Source organism: Pan paniscus, chromosome 13 (genome assembly GCF_029289425.2).
Source record: "Pan paniscus chromosome 13, NHGRI_mPanPan1-v2.0_pri, whole genome shotgun sequence".
Classification (NCBI taxonomy): Eukaryota; Metazoa; Chordata; class Mammalia; order Primates; family Hominidae; genus Pan; species Pan paniscus.
In genome coordinates this window covers 91,196,546-91,212,981 of record NC_073262.2, presented here as the reverse complement: position 1 = coordinate 91,212,981, position 16,436 = coordinate 91,196,546, and the positions used below count along the sequence as shown (strand labels likewise).

The window sequence follows — 16,436 nt, the reverse complement described above, 5'->3', positions numbered from 1 at the left end:
TAAGTTAAAATAAGGCCATGAGTATGGTTCCTAATCCAATTTGATGAGTGTCCTTATAAGAAGAGACACCAGACAAGTGTGAAAAGGCAGCAAGAGGGCAGCCCTCTGTAAGCCAAGGAGAAAGGCTACAGAGGAAACCAACCCTGCTGGCATCTTGATCTTGGAACTCCAGCCTCCACAACTGTGAGAAAATATTTTCTGCTGTTTAAGCCACCCAGTTTGTGGTGTTTTGTTTCAGCCTCCGTAAAAAACTAATACACACTGATTACATCTACAGGAAATAAAAGTCAATGCAGAATATTTTAATAACACATAGCTTTTATCTTCTTTCATACTCAGTGAACCACACTGTATGCATCTCTTTCACATCTCATGAAAAAAACATTCCCAAATACATGTCCAAACACTGTTGAATACACTTAACATAAGTTATTAATATTATATCCCAAACAAGCTGAAGAAAAGATCACTTATAATGCAATTCCAAAGGTTGTTTTCACTTCTAAAACTCCTAGAGTTTCGAACTGTCATTAACTCAGAACTAAACAGTTCAGGGTGGCAAAAAATTTTAAATATTTGTTAAAGTAGGAATATAATTGCAATTAATTAAAGATTGCCTCTAACATTAAAAAAATAAGCCTTACCTTTGTTTTGGGTTCTAGAATTTTTACTCCATAAATTGATATTTGCAACTCCACTTTAGGAATTTTCTGGCCTTCAGATTTCTTGATATGTCTTGCAAACTACGAATGAAAAATTATTCACAAAGCTACAATTCTATTTCTATAAAGAATGAACAAAAATAAATATACATTTGGAGTTCATATTCAATTTCAGACTTTAATTAAGTGAATTTTTGCCAAGTATAAAGCATTTTATAAAGATAGTCCCAACATATTTAAAAATCATAGCAATCAGCCATTATAATTCACATTGATTTTCAGCAAGTTTTTTAAATTAAGATTTTTAATGCACTTCTTTCATGGTATTTACAAAAACATATTCATACCAGACAGTTGAGAAAATTCAAAATACTTTGTGGGAAGATATGTAGAGATCAGTTTGTTTTTTTGTGAATCTTTTGTTGTTATTATCTTCAGAGAATTTGCAGTTCATCAGCTGTGGAATATGCCCTCTTTGCCATTTTTAGATATTTACCTAGTTTGGAACACTATTCTATCCAACCACATCAATAAATAAAAAGAAGCAGATTACCATGTCCAAACTGAAGCTAAGAATTGAAGTAATTATCCCAGCTGAAAGACTCAGGTATAGAACTAGACTCAGTCTAGAACTACAAATATAGTGAGTATCTTGAAAGCACAGTTTTTTTTTCAATACTTTCATAGTAGTATTTATTATACTTTCTCATTGAGTTAGTAGGTGTATGTAAATGCTTGTTCGATTCTGTTATAAAATCAAAAAGAAAACCAGAATACTCATGTGCTTAGCAGATGGAGTCTCTGCCTCTCTCCTAGCATTGCTTAATTTAGTGGGGGAAAATTTCAGGAGCCCAGCTAAACTTGAGTATTAAACAATTAATATTCTTTTTAAAAACTTTAATTTTAAAATATAGGCACAAACACAACATATATATAGTATTTAGTATACACGTTAGCCCATGCAATATTTGGAACATATTTGTACTAAAAAATATTTGTCTGAAATTCAAAGTTTACTGGGCATCTTGATTTTAATTGGCAATTTTACTCTCTCCCTACATTCCTTCTCTCCTCTGCAATCACCCCAGCATCGAACTTTTTCTTTTTAAGAAATGGAAAGAAAACTATTAGAAGAAAGAATTTCTTGCCCCTCTTCTAGGGCTTCAAAAAGTTATTTTCTAGAGTACCTTTTTCTCTCTAAGGATATAGATCATCCCAACCTGACTCAAAATTGATGACATGTAATGCAAGACAGCGTTCTAGTCCTCTTGTATGTCACAGTTACTTGCACTGTGTATTTCACTGTAATTTAGGGCAGATGTGAATACACATGGTATAGCTCCATCCTGGAGCACAGAGTGATTAAAAGTCTTTCTCTCTTTTCATGGCTTTGCACTGCCACACATAATAATATAATTAATGCATATGTGAATGCCTTTAAGTGTCTGCCTTCCTATCCCAGGGGGTACCATTTGTTTTATTCCATTTTGGGTGGTATAATTTTTCAGCTTGCTGTCTGTCTTGCTCTATGAACTTAGGTTGCTATTTTTTGTATCCAGCAGTCTTACTGCTGCACGATACAACTAATTTGTGCCAGATAATTTTCTTTTTTGTCTTTAATAAATTTATTTTGCTTGAGTGTAGATTTTTAAAAATTATCCCAGCTCTCTCCCAAATAATATGAATTAATTTTGTTTATTTTCCCTTCATAATCTCCTTATATCAGCATAATTAAGCAATTTGAAGGTTTTCATATAGGAAGGCTTACAAAATAAGTCAGCTGCTCTCCCCCTATGTGAATGCATCTGGATAAAGCAACTCTCATTATCGGCTGCAGAAGCATTCTCAGCTGGTTTCCTAGGTGCTGCTGTTTTCCAGGAACAGACTGAGCATGACTTCTGAAGCCCCTTCCACATCCAGACTCAAGCATTCCTGTGACCTCTGACAAGAACTGTGCAACCTTTTAAATTTTTTCCCCCTGAAACATCTACAACAAAACAACCACTATTATTAAACTTATCTATTGAGAAGGGAAGAAAGAATGGAAGAATTAAAGAAAGGAAGGAAGTAGGGGCTGAGGTAGAAAAACAAAGTGGAGAGGTAAGAAGGGAGTGGGGAGGAAGAAAGGAAGAGAGGGAAGAAGGACAGAATGAGATAAAGAAAAATAAAAATAAGCACAACATCTCTAATCTAGGTTTTCTGAAACTTTTCTCTCTTCTTCATAACAGGATGAATTAATTGTGCTCAAAACAGCTTCAGGTTCATGCAATCTAAAGTTCTTATTTCAAAGATAAGAACAGTAAGTCCCAGATAAGCTATGTACCATGGTCATAAAGTGGGTTTTTAGGAATTAGGCCTAGTAATTAGTTTTGCAGATATTCACCAAATAATTTTTTCTTTTATACAATATGTTTTCTGCATTTAGAAAAGAAAATTCCCAGTTCTACCTTCATGCATATCAAGGTTTACACTGGTTATTGGCCTTGATTTTTGAACATATGTTACACAACTCTCATGCCTAAGGTTATATTCATTCAATCTATATTTTATTCAGTTTAATATTCTCCTTCCTGCCTTTCTTTTTTTTCCTAAAACTTAAGCTAACTGTATTCTATAGTTTGCATACTCCCCTCTAAGTCCCTTTTCCTACTTACAGACCTCTTGCCTTCCTAATATTTCTAATTAATCTTAGGAAGATATGTTGATCAATCTACATAACATTATATTCTATTTTCTCCCTATTTACTACTTTAATGTTAATGCTTGAAGAGTCTTTTTTTGTAAATTTCTTTCAATTTTTGCTTCAGTGGATTTATTTCTTGGTAGATCTAGATGGATACAGTGATCTGCCATTAAACCCTGAATATAATAATCCAATAAAAAGTATTCAAAGGAAGTGATGCATAAGCATTTTGGAGAACAACTGGATGCAATAAACAAATATAACCAAGCCTTTGTCATCATAAAATGATGGGGAAGGATGGAGTAGTACTTGAAATAAAGTATTTGGTTAAATATATACTACTGATAAATAGAACTGTTAAAGAAAATTTAAAGGGAGCACAACTGAGTTTCAATCTTATCATTATATAATTTCTATCCATTTCTCAGAGGACTTTTTAAAAAGTGAAATTAAGTAAACTACTAATGGAATATAGAGTGTTAGGCAATAAAATTAATTTACTACTTTGGGCCTATTATTTGAAGCTACTATTCTTCTCTGGGGTTCTCATGTTTATATTTTTAATTTAAAGTATTTCTAATAATCCTGCGGGAAATGAGTGATGTTTATATATAATTAAACTAAGCTCTAAATGTCTTATTAATTAGGTAACTGATTGTGAAGACAAAATAGTGTTATACAACACAGAAAGAGTGAGTTCAAATGGAAAATCTACTAGGCTGAGACTTCACAAGGCTTGACAGCAATTCCCAACGGCTACATTTTCTTGCAGTAATTTCGTGTAACTTTAATTTAGTTGTACTGCAGTGAGGGGATCTTCACTCTAAAACTGGGTTCCAGGAATGCTGCCCACTGGGTATCTCCCAGGGAAATTGATAAGCTTTTAATCTACATATCAATACTTACTTACATGTAAACATCACAAATTGTGTATGAAATACATTCAGCCCCCAACATCTGTACTAGTTGTATTAATAAAATATATATAAATCACTATTAAAAATAAAATTCGTTCCAATAACAATGCTATTCAATACATAGAAGTTGAAAGGGTTTAAAATTACTACATTTTAGAAAATTTGTTTTATTTGTTGTTGTTTTTGTTTTTTTGTTTTTTGAGATGAAGTTTCCCTCTTGTTGCCCAGGCTGGAGTGCAATGGCGCGATCGCGGCTCACTGCAACCCCTGCTTCCCAGGTTCAAGTGATTCTCCTGCCTCAGCCTCCCAAGTAGCTGGGATTACAGGTGCATGCCACCAAGCCCAGCTAAAACATGATTAAGAAATAGAAACTGCTGAACATGATTAGGAAATAAAGAACATGTTTTGGTAAATACAGTATCTGAACCTTAAAAGGTTAATACTTATAAAAATAATTATATTTATAAAGGAAAAATTTATAAACTGTAAATTCTCTAAAAAAATGACAGAAAGAGTGTAAAAATGTCAGTTTTAAATTTTTTTGAAAACTAAGCAGGCATCATTAAACACAGAAGCATGAAAAATTCATTATTGAGAATTCTTTAATTTTTCCATCAGCTTTTATTCTTAAATTTTAAATTCTTTTTTAATATCAGAAGCCATTACATTAATATTGCTGAAAAAGGAGTAAATATAAATAAAATGTTACCTTACATGGCAAATAAAATCACATACTGAATTATACAGATTTTTTTAAAAGTAGTCAGAATTCATATGTTAAAGAAAAATAAGCAGGAAATTAAAATGGAGATGTGTAAATATGATAAAAGAGCAAAGTTTCTTTTTTCTCTTTTTTTTAGTAGAGCCACACCACCACCTACTGGCCATTGCGAGCCAGTAGCGCCAGGCTTGACATTTAAAAAATATTCTTAGTATACTTTGAATTGTAGCTTCTGACCCTTGACACACAAAAAAAGCAAAAAAAATATATATATATAAACAGATAAAAAGCATTGTTTTATTCATTATCATTAGTGTATGAATCATTACCCTTAGATATACTTTCCTGATATACAAAATGTTTGCAATCAGCACAGTAAAATTGCTTATTAAATACACTCCCTTTTGGAAGACATTTGAGAAAAAACAGCTACTATAAAATAAGTGTGCATTTTTAAACTACACTACCTAATTTTTTACCTTATTGTAGGTCACATTTTTTTATTAACAGAGTACATTTCTAAACATGAAACTCCATAGAAATACATATAAAATCCTGCAAAATATATGTAAACTCGTCATTGTTTAGAAAGCATTTGATTTCAAATATATCTTTACATTTGATCTATTCATTATTCAATTGAATTTTTTTTGGTTTTTGATTTGGGTTGACTGAATAAACAACCTCCTAGGCATAAAGAAATACTATGTGTAAATAACATTGTTCTTTCATAAAACATTCTGATTGTAGTGAAGTTGGATTCATGCCCAGAATCCTCAACATTTTGAAGGCATTGAAATAGAATCCTATTCTAATGTGTCCATAAACTGTGAGCCCTTTTAAATCCTCTTTTGGAACGATTAAAACTAGTGGCCAATAAAAGGCAACTCTGAATTATTACCTAATGAATGGTGGAAATAAATAGTTGGCTAATCCACTTTTTTCCCAAATGGGAGTGATATTATCTTCGGAGATTTTAGCATATTTACTTAAAACGATTAGTAAAATATTCTCATATAAAATAAGATGGATAAAATATTATTGACCTTTATTTCTTTACCCAGAATAGAAGCCATGCCAATTCAATTATTTCTCAATTTAAACACAGAGTGGATTCCACCAGATATGATATTCTCAAAGCAAAGTAATATCATTTAATGTCTCTGACTTTGCCTGGCACACTCAGAGGTCTAACCCTCCTTTAGAATAACCGGATGGTCCCTAAACCAAATAAAGTTAGAGAAGGGTTGTTTCTCCAAAAATATGAGAGCAACTATAGAGAATAACATTAACTGTGTAAAAAAAAAAGTAGTGATAATGTGTATTTTCTTATATGATAAAGCTGAGAATTCTGTTGAAGGAGTTTTGTAAATTTCAAAAGCTCAGTGACAACAATGTCCTTCGAGATTCGGAACAATTAGAAAAACATGGTGTGTAGCATCTTATGTAAGATTTTCTCAGGAAACTTGTTGACTAGGATATGTGGGGTTGCTTATTAAATGTCCTTCTCTCCTCTCTTAGTCTCACCAGTTTCCCCATGGCTACTTATGGACATTGCCAGATCCTGTTGGACCTGTAGATTAGGAAATCTTTAACATACAGTGTCACTGCAAAATTCTGGCTGGAATCAACTCTGACTCCACATTTTTAACTGGTGGATATTATATCTTAGCTTTTAAAGACAGTTGCTATGCCATTACTAGCTTTTGATTTGGGACATAGGTTCACATTATCCAAGCAAAGTAAAGGCAAGCTACAAAACAAATATTCAAGACACACTGCCATAAAATATTATTTTTAATATGACACATTATACCTTAGAAAAATGTGAACAGTATGCCATGTTTTAAACACAATTAATTTTGTGTACATGTTTGTTATTAAAAATGTTTCCTTGATATGATTACATTTGTTCAATAGTTCATTTTTAATAGGGTGAAGCTATACCTGCAGCAAAGCTGTTCATGCTTTGATCTCCATCAATCTGCTGAAAACATGACAGAGTCAATACACTTGTAATTTATTTGAAGGCCTTTCCCTACCTTTAGTTTCCTTACAGCATCTCTCACAACTTCTGTTCCTTTTGGCTGTTCCACTTCTGTACTGCCAAGAAACTGAAAATGGTCATTTGTGAGACACAGGCTTTTACCACATCATATATCATTGCATCATGTTGAAATATAAGATTGCATAATAGAATGGTTTAATAGTAATGCAAACTCATATTTAAATAGAATTATTTTATATTATTTTTATATTATATGAAAATGTAAATAAACTTTATCATTTATACTTCCTGTTAATCAAAGATTATTTTTAAAAACATACTTGTTTTCTAAATATTTTACTTGCAGATTTTTACTGGAAAGAAAACTAAAGTTATTTTATTAGGCCCAAGGGAATAATGTTGATCTCAACAGTTAAAATTTAGTAAACTTATTAGTAATTAAAAATTATTTTTCATTCAAAGCATGTAATTGTATTTTGTTACTATATTTAACATCAAAAGTAAATTTCAAAGTTTACAATTTCTTTTTTTCTCACGTCTCTCCCCACTTGCCTCCGCCTGCTGATGCCAAAGATTTTGCCATTAGCTTTTTTTCAAGTAAACATTTTTCTTTGTTTTCCACTTATGAGACTCATCTAACATGTAGAATTTAAAATACAAGCTTCTTTTAATAGCCAATATATACAACTAAGTAAAGCTACAGTTAGACTAAAGAAATAAAACATACATGATCTACAATTGTACTCTTTTTTTGTTTTGTTTTAGTTTGGTTTTGTTTTTGAGACGGAGTCTCACTCTTTCGCCCAGGCCAGAGTGCAGTGGCGCTATCTCGGCTCACTGCAAGCTCTGCCTCCCAGGTTCATGCCATTCTCCTGCCTCAGCCTCCCGAGTAGCTGGGACTACAGGCACCCGCCACTGTGCCTGGCTAATTTTTCGTATTTTTAGTAGAGATGGGGTTTCACCATGTTAGCCAGGATGGTCTCGATCTCCTGACCTCGTGATCCACCTGCTTCCGCCTCCCAAAGTACTGGGATTACAGGCATGAGCCACCACACCCGGCCAATTTTACTGTTTTAAATAAACCTGAAGGTAGTCAGTAAGTCATATGGTTTGGCTGTGTCCTCACCCAAATCTCATCTTGAATTGTAGCTCCTGTAATTCCCATGTGTTATGGGAGGAAACTGGTGGGAGGTAATTGAGTCACAAGAGTGAGTCTTTCCCGTGCTGGTCTCATGATAGTAAGTCTCATAAGATCTGATGGTTTTATGAAGGGGTATTCCCTTACACAAGCTCTCTCGCCTGCTGCCATGTAAGACATGACTTTGCTCTTCCTTTGTCTTCTGCCATGATTTTAAGTTTGCTGAGGTCTCCCCAGCCCCGTGGAACTGTGAGTTAATTAAACCTCTTTCCTTTATAAATTACCCAGTCTCGGGTATGTCTTTATTAGCAGTACGAGAACAGACTAATACAGTAAGTGTGTTTAAGTAAAACCTGACCAATCCATAAAGTGAAAAAAGTTTCATAATAATTATCACACTGCAATAAAATCTCTACCTTGGAAAGATATAATACCTCCTAAACAGAAGTCTAGTATCACTAAATGTTCAATACCAATTAGAATTGAAATATACAGGTTTTATTCTAGAAAAAATTCTATATATAGGGCAAACAAACATTAAATTCATGATATATATGTAATTTTCCAAAGATTTTTTTTTTGCTCTTGTGACATACCACCAATTATAAGACCAAAGAGATTCACGAATTAATCACTTCTCCTATGTATAGACATAGGAGAATACGTGTTTGTAAACTCTACATCAAAGATTCCATAAGTGGAATCTTTTTCATGTATTAACTTACAGAATAGAAGGGAAAATACAGTAAAGTCATGCTATCTCTTATTCCTTCCTTCATTCTTGAAAAAAAATAATCACTAAGGAAATTAGAGTTTTGATTTTCAAAATGGGCTCGTTGCACAACTGGCATGAAAATTACCTAGAGAGTTGGTTAAAATGTAAAAATACATGTTCCTTGGTCAAATAAATCGGAATCTTTAGAGGTAGGGCAAGCGAATTATATTTCTAGAAGCATTGCAAGTGACTCCTTGTACCAAAGTCTAAAGAACAGAGTTAGAAACAGTTAACAGGCCATGAGGATAGTGGAAGGTAGGTACAAAGATGAGTTGAAAATACAGGCAACAACTGGTGTTCCCTTTCTGATGAACAAATGGAGGATAGACAGTAAAGCTCAGTTGCACTGAGGCAAAGAGAAGTTTCACTTTTCAGATTCTGTAAGGGACAACAGTTACTTTTTTTTTTTTTTTTAGATGGAGTCTCACTCCGTTTCCAGGCTGGAGTGCAGTGGTGCAACCTCGGCTCACTGCAACTTTTGACCCCTTGGTTCAAGCGATTCTTCTGCCTCAGCCTCAGCTGGGATTACAGGAACGCGCCACCACGCCCATGTAATTTTTGTATTTTTAGTAAAGAGAGAGTTTCACCATGTTGGCCACGGTGGTCTTGATCTCCTGACCTCCTGAGGTGATCCACCCACCTCAGCCCCGCAAAGTGCTGGGATTACAGGTGTGGGCCACCACACCCAGCCAATAGTTCCTTTTTTAATATGCTTGAAATATACCAAATTGTTAAGAGGCCCTAGATAAGATATCAACAGGCTTTCAGTTTGCCTCACTGTGACCTCCAGTTGTTGGCTGACCAGGCATACATAAAAGACCAAAGTGAATGAGAAATTTTAAGCAGAAAAAGAAATGAAATCCTGCTATCAAGATTGGAAGACAGCCAAATCTATTCCTGACACCAATGGAGCTGTCACATTTCTCCAGTTTGGGATGAGTGTTTTCAAACTTGATTGAATGACAGAATCATAGGGGGCGTTTTAGCCAGGTGCAGTGGTTACGATATGGTGCTTTAATAAGCAACCTGTAGTTTCAGCTACTCAGGAGTTTGAGGCAAGAGATCTGCCTGAGCTCAGGAGTTTGAGGGCAGCCTGAGCAACACAGTGAGGCCCTGTCTCAATTTAAAAAAAAAGAGAAAGAATCATATTGGAAGCTATAATCTTATTACTAATGCCTGCAAGTCTGATTTGACTAGCCTGGGTCAGAGTCAGGCCATCTATATATTTTAAAGCTCCCTAAGCGATATTAATATGCCACCAGGTTTGAAAAGCACTGTTTCAGATCATCCAGAAAGGAAGAAGAGTTCAAGTAACTGAAGAGGATTTAACATAATAGAAACTATTTAGTTCTGAATACATCCCTGGGGTAAACAGGTCTCAACTTCTCTGAATTTATCATATCACTGCGATTAGTGGATGGTCTAGGATTAGCAGGAGCAGAGAAGCAAAGGTGGATCCTTTATGGGGAAGTAATTATTGAACTAGAAGAAGGAAGGGTCTGGTGTATCAGTAATAGACTATAAGTTTTACTGGCAGTATTTCTGGAGGAATATTCAAACTTCAGCAGGAATGTCATGAGTCAAAAGTATTATATGCAAATAAGGCCATAGGGGAAAAATATGGAAGAACTCCAAGTATATTTGAAATGAATCAACCTCTAGCTGTGCTCCAGGAAACCTTTTAACATGTTTATTTCACATTAGCTTTAATTAAATCCTTTGAGTAACGCAACACTGGGAGAAGCCTTGAGTGATGGTGGGTATTAAATTAAAATATATCTTAATATGGAGCACTCTACTTAACCCAACTTTTTCTTATGTAATGTTAGAAAACCTATATGACAATCATGCTAAAACTAAAAAAAGTTTATGCCTTATACTTCCTGTATTTTTTAATTATAAAAAATCATGCTATATAGATTAAATAATTCATATTTATATGCATTTCTTACACGTATCTAAAATACTTATAAAACTCTTAGATATGAGGTAGCATGTTAGAACAAGCTCTAGATTTAGAATCTGAGAATGTTAGAAAGTCCCCTAATTTCTGCCTTGTCTGACTCTTTTGAAAGATAGAGATAATAAATGCTGTTCTTCTCTCCTGAAAAATCATTCTAAAGAGAAATTGCAGTAAGAGATGAAAAAAAGAAAACCTCTTTAAACTGCAAGTTGTTTATGAGGGATTGCCATTCCCTTATCAAATGATTGTTAGGGGAAGATACTAGGGTTTAGTGGACACAACTGGTGCCTGCTCAGTTCTCCTGGGATCCACTTTATCAACTCAGAGACCCATCTTCCAGTTTCCACATGCTTTGCTGGTAATGACTCACACTCAAGACCTCCAGAGTATTCCTTTTGGGCAATGAAGTCAAAGTCACCTTGCCAGTATTGAGAGCTAGAAGCATATGGGAGTTTTTTAAATCCCTCCCATACCCACACCACCCCATCATCACATTCCTTAGCCAACGACTGACTTGGCTAAGGAAAGTCAGCCAAGTCAAGTTTTGTACCTCCACAAGTTTTGTGGAGGTACAAAAGCCCAGCTTATTTGTTTGGAGGTGAGGTAAACGCTAAGGTATAATGTTATGATGCAGAGCTTACCATGGAATTAGGCTAATGCTGTGGCTCCAGCTGATGTCTACTCTTCCTTCATTTTTTCTTCTTGTCGGCTCTGCTTTTTCTACTCATTTACTGATTTCTTCTGGGAGCACCCCCTTAATAAATCATATGCACTTAAATCTTTTGCCTTGGGATTTATTTCTGGGAGAAACTGGCCTAAGACACTGGTTAAAGGCTTAAATGCGTACATTCCAGGGACATACAGTCTAGTATATAAACCCATAAATAACTGTCCTAAGTGACATCAAAAGGCTTGTACAAAGTATACAAACTTTGATTTTTATCTTTTCCACTCTGCCTGGTTCCTGGAGGGTGAAACAAAAAAAAAGGAATCATGCCGTGACCAGGGAATTAATTCACCCTATCCCAACAGAAGAGTTGTTAACTAGCTGAAGAATTAGGCCGGGGACCTCTGGGCTGCAAAATGCTAATAAGCATGGCTGGGAGCAGAAGTGAGGCACCTAACTGACAAAGATACTAAGCAGAAGTCCACATGCAGGATTGAAAGATCCCCTAGACTCTTTTCTCAGCCTGGCTCCCAGGATACTAGCTGCTAATCTTATAAGCCTCCAAGCAGAAGAATTTTTCCCTGAGGAAAACAGACTGAGGAAAACAAGACAACCTATGCTGACAGTTAACGTTTCCATGTGAAATAGATGGGTCACCTGATCAGTCAGCAGATGACAAGCCCTGCTCAAGTCCACAGAACCGCCAGTTGGCTTTTGAGTGAGTCGATCTTAAATATCAAAACACAGCAAGTATGTGAATATATTCGAGAAAAGCCTCTCACATGAAAAGACTGGGGGAAAAAAAACAGCAACAAAAGGAATGGTTAGAAAAGCAGAGGGAGCGCAATAAAAAAAAATGATGGCTAATACTCTACAGTCAATATAGATAGATTGCATTCATAATAAAACCAGGATGCTAGAAAAAGTAGCACATAAAGAACAAAAGAGAATTGACAGAAATTTAAAAATATGACTCAGGTAATTAAAAAATCATAAGAATATTAAAAAATAAAGTTAGAAAAAATTATAAGAAGTAATTATTAAATGCTTACAATTTTTCAGGTTGTATTTTAGGAGTTAAGAATACAGCAGAGAGGTAATACATTTGTTAATTAGCTAGATTTAACCATTCCACAATGCATATATACTTCAAAACATACAGAATAAAAACATACAATATTATCTGTTAATTTAAAAAAATTAATGTTTTATTAAATGCACTGAAAAAACAAATTTCCCTGCCCTTATGGAACTTACATCCTAGTGGGTGAGCCAAACAATATTAATAAGAATAAGTGAATTATATACTACTTAGAACTGGTGGAAGTCAGAGTATGTGACTGTGTCTGCTTTCTGTGTCATACCATTTTAAATAGGATGTTCAGAGGAGATGTCACAGATAAGGTGAAATGTAAAACAATCAGAAAGGTAGATATTTGGGGAAATGCAGGCCAAGGAAAGGAAACAGAGAATGCAAAAGCCAGATATTTAAAATAAGATACGAACTAGAACAATTGAAGAATTGGTCTAGAATAGTGTTTTTCTAAATTTGGTCCCAGGACTTGTAGCATCAACTACCATAACTAGGAAATTGTCATAAATACAAATTCTACTCCATCAGAAACTGGGAGTGAGGCCCAGCAATCAGTTTTAATATCTTCTACAGGTGATTCTGATGCATGCCTAAAGGTGAGAACCTGTTTTAGGAGAGCCAACATTAAACCAAATAGAGTCCTAGAAACAGAGAAGAGGAAAAACTAAAGGATAGAACACTATCAATCACTTTCCAGAACCAAAGGTATAAATTTTCAGATTAAGGGACTCAATGTTATATTGATGAGTGAAAACAAATATACAAGCACAAATAGGCTTACCATCAAAGCACTAGAGATTGAAAAAAAATCACAAAAGATTCCAGAGAGAAACAAACAACAAAAAATAAAACAAAAACAAAACCCAGAAATATGAATGACATCAGACTTCTTCACATCAGCAATAATGGAAGCAAGTAACTTCAAATTCTGAGGGAAATGATAATTTTGAACCAAGTTTCCAGGCTATGAGGAAAGAAAAATTCATACTGAGATGTGCAGAGGCTCAAAAAATTGCCTGCCATGTCCCAGTTCTCAGTAAGAAAAGAAGGAACTAAAATAAAACAGAGGGAGTAATGAGCCCAGGAAACAGGGCAGATATGTCAGGAGGGTGTTGATGGCCACTACAAATATGATGAATAAAAGCACAGCAGTACAACACTTTATCCAGAACAGAATAAAATAACAAAAGACAGGAAAGCAAAATGCAGTTGCTTCAGTGAGTGAGGCTTAGGAGAAGGGCTAGAGAAGGTTTTGTTTTTTAGTTTTTTCATTATAAATTTTGGAGAAATATTTGACTATTTTAAATGGACATAGATTATTTGATAAAATAAAAATGAAATTAAGCCCCCAGAAGATAACCTGTTAATTTTACATATGCTCATTTATTCCTTAAAATATTTTTGAGTATTTACTATCAGTCTAGCATTTACTAAGTGCTGGGTAGCGATCAGGTAAAAATGTCCCTGTATTCATGGATTTTATCCTAATGAGTGTGTGTGTGTGTGTGTGTGTGTGTGTGTGTATCTATGTCTATTTTATGTCTAGATCACAGACACACATATTATATTTTGATCACACAGATGGACTGGGCAGAGTGTGGGTAATATTTAAGAAAGAGTCGTCAGTTCTCTCTAAAAAGGTGGCATATTAATAAGATGTAAAGAAGAAATGAAACACACACTCAAGCATATTGAGGTTAACATGACTCTGACGTGCTCACTAGACATACCAGACTCAACAATTGGGTATAGAGTGCTGGAGTCTGAGGAAGAAGAATTCTGAAGAGAACATGTGGATTCGGGAGATCCTGGCACAAAGGTCTCAATGAAAGGCTGAGAGATTGAAAAGAGCGCCAGCATCCTGGGTCCTCAGGTAGCTGCCATATTTCAGAGGGAGATGGAAGAGAATAATGCTGCAAAGGGGAATAAGATGAGTGTTCAAGGAAATGGCAGGGGGAATCATGCAAGTGAGACATTAATACTCCTGAATGCGGTTGCCAGATACAGCAAATAAAATTACAGGATGTCACTGCTAGCGGGAATGTAAAATGGTACAGTCAATCTGAAAAAAGAAAATGGTTTGGCAGTTTCATTTCAAACTAAATGTGGACTTACCATAAGATGCAGCAACTGCACTTTTGAGTATTTACCTCAGAGAAATGAATACTAATGTTCAAGTAAATGTCCTGTACGGATGTTCATTGTAGCTCTCTTTGTAATAGCTCAAAATCAGAAACAATCTAATTGTCCTGCAATGAGTGGATTCTTAAACAATGGTACATCTATACCATGGAATACTACTAAGGTATAAAAATGAATGAATTATTGATAAACAAGACAAGTTAGTGGATCGAAAGGTAATTTTGACAAATATTAAAAGCTAATCCCAAAAGGTTTATTTTTTATTGCTATTTACCTAAAAGAGACATACAGGAATATTTCATTGACAGTCTCTTAAAAATGGGACACTGGTATATTCAACGTTTTTTAAAATTGTGTAAAAATACTCATTTTTATGTTTTGCAACTTTATGTCTTAATTCCTCCATGTGAGAAAACAAAAAAAATTTAGCAATGATGAACAAAGGAGTATAATGTTTCAGACTATTTTGCTTCATACAATTAGATTCAGAGTGTTATTTTTCACTTTGGCAAAGAGCAAAAGAAAAAAGTTATGTGTTGTCTGGCAAGTGATATTTGTTCCTGCATTTTTTTCTTACTTAAAGTGTTCAGGGTTTTATTTATTTATTTATTTATTCTGTATAATAAGTCCTCACGTAACGGCATCAATAGGTTCTTTGAAACTGCAACTTTAAGCTGAAGGACATAAAACAAAACCAATTTTACCATAGGCTAACCGATATAAACAACAGTTAAGTTCCTACACCATATTTCTGGTCACAAAAATATCAGCAAACTTCTAAATAAAGACCGAAATACTTCCAATGTTAAACACCAAAATAAATGTGAGCTATACATACATTTAAGAAAGATCAATAAAAACAAGTAAGATAATTGTTTACTCAATTGTTTTAGCTCAGGGTCCCAGGTGGCAGGAGCCTTGCCCGATAGCTCAGGGCAAAGCTGGAAACAGCCCTAGACAAGACGCCACCCAGTGGCAGGGCGCACTCACACACACCCACACTCAGAAGGGGACCATTTAGACAGATCAGTTACCAAACCTGCGCATTTTGGAATATGGGAGGAAACAGGAGTACTCAGAGAAAACCCACGCAGACATGGGGAGAACCTGAAAACCCCACACAGACAGTAGCCCTGTCTGGGAACTGATATTTTTTTTCTCATCAACCTTATAACCAATAACATGGAATAAAACAACATTGAATCAAAGAGTGTTATTCAAGGCCCTGCTGTAAATCCAAATAGACAAAATTTATTATGCTAATTTTTTTTTAAGAAATATCAGGCCATAGAGTTTACATGAGTACAAGTGTGTGTCTTGCACAATTGTGTGCTTGTGCCTAGAAAATGCAACAAGGTTTTTCTGTTTATTTATGAATAAATACATTAATGTTAATATTAATATATGTTCACTAAGAAAAATGAGAACACTCCAGGAAAATGTATCAATGAAAATAAGCATCAACTTTTACCTCACAGCCAAGAAGTGGCTTTCTTAAAAATATTGCATATTATCTTTTCAATTTACATTAAAATAAAAGTGATCGGCCAATGACAATATTAAGCAAACCTAACAAAACCTCATCAATTACTATATAATTTGGCATTATTGTGTAAATATGCAGGTATAAGTGATTGTATCTATATATATTGAACTTTGAGATTAAA

The 16,436-nt window shown here is 34.6% G+C and overlaps 1 protein-coding gene across 47 annotated transcripts in view; it reads right to left on the bottom strand.

Moving 5' to 3' along the window:
- Positions 1-16,436, bottom strand: part of GULP1 (GULP PTB domain containing engulfment adaptor 1) — a 308,404-nt gene that overhangs the window by 68,904 nt on the left and 223,064 nt on the right. For all 47 annotated transcript variants that reach the window (XM_055108854.2, XM_055108855.2, XM_063595470.1 and 44 more), the window contains 2 exons: positions 7,026-7,097; positions 645-743 (listed from right to left, as the gene is read on the bottom strand). In XM_055108854.2, coding sequence (XP_054964829.1) covers positions 645-743; positions 7,026-7,097 — 171 coding nt within the window. The remainder of the gene's footprint in view (positions 1-644; positions 744-7,025; positions 7,098-16,436) is intronic.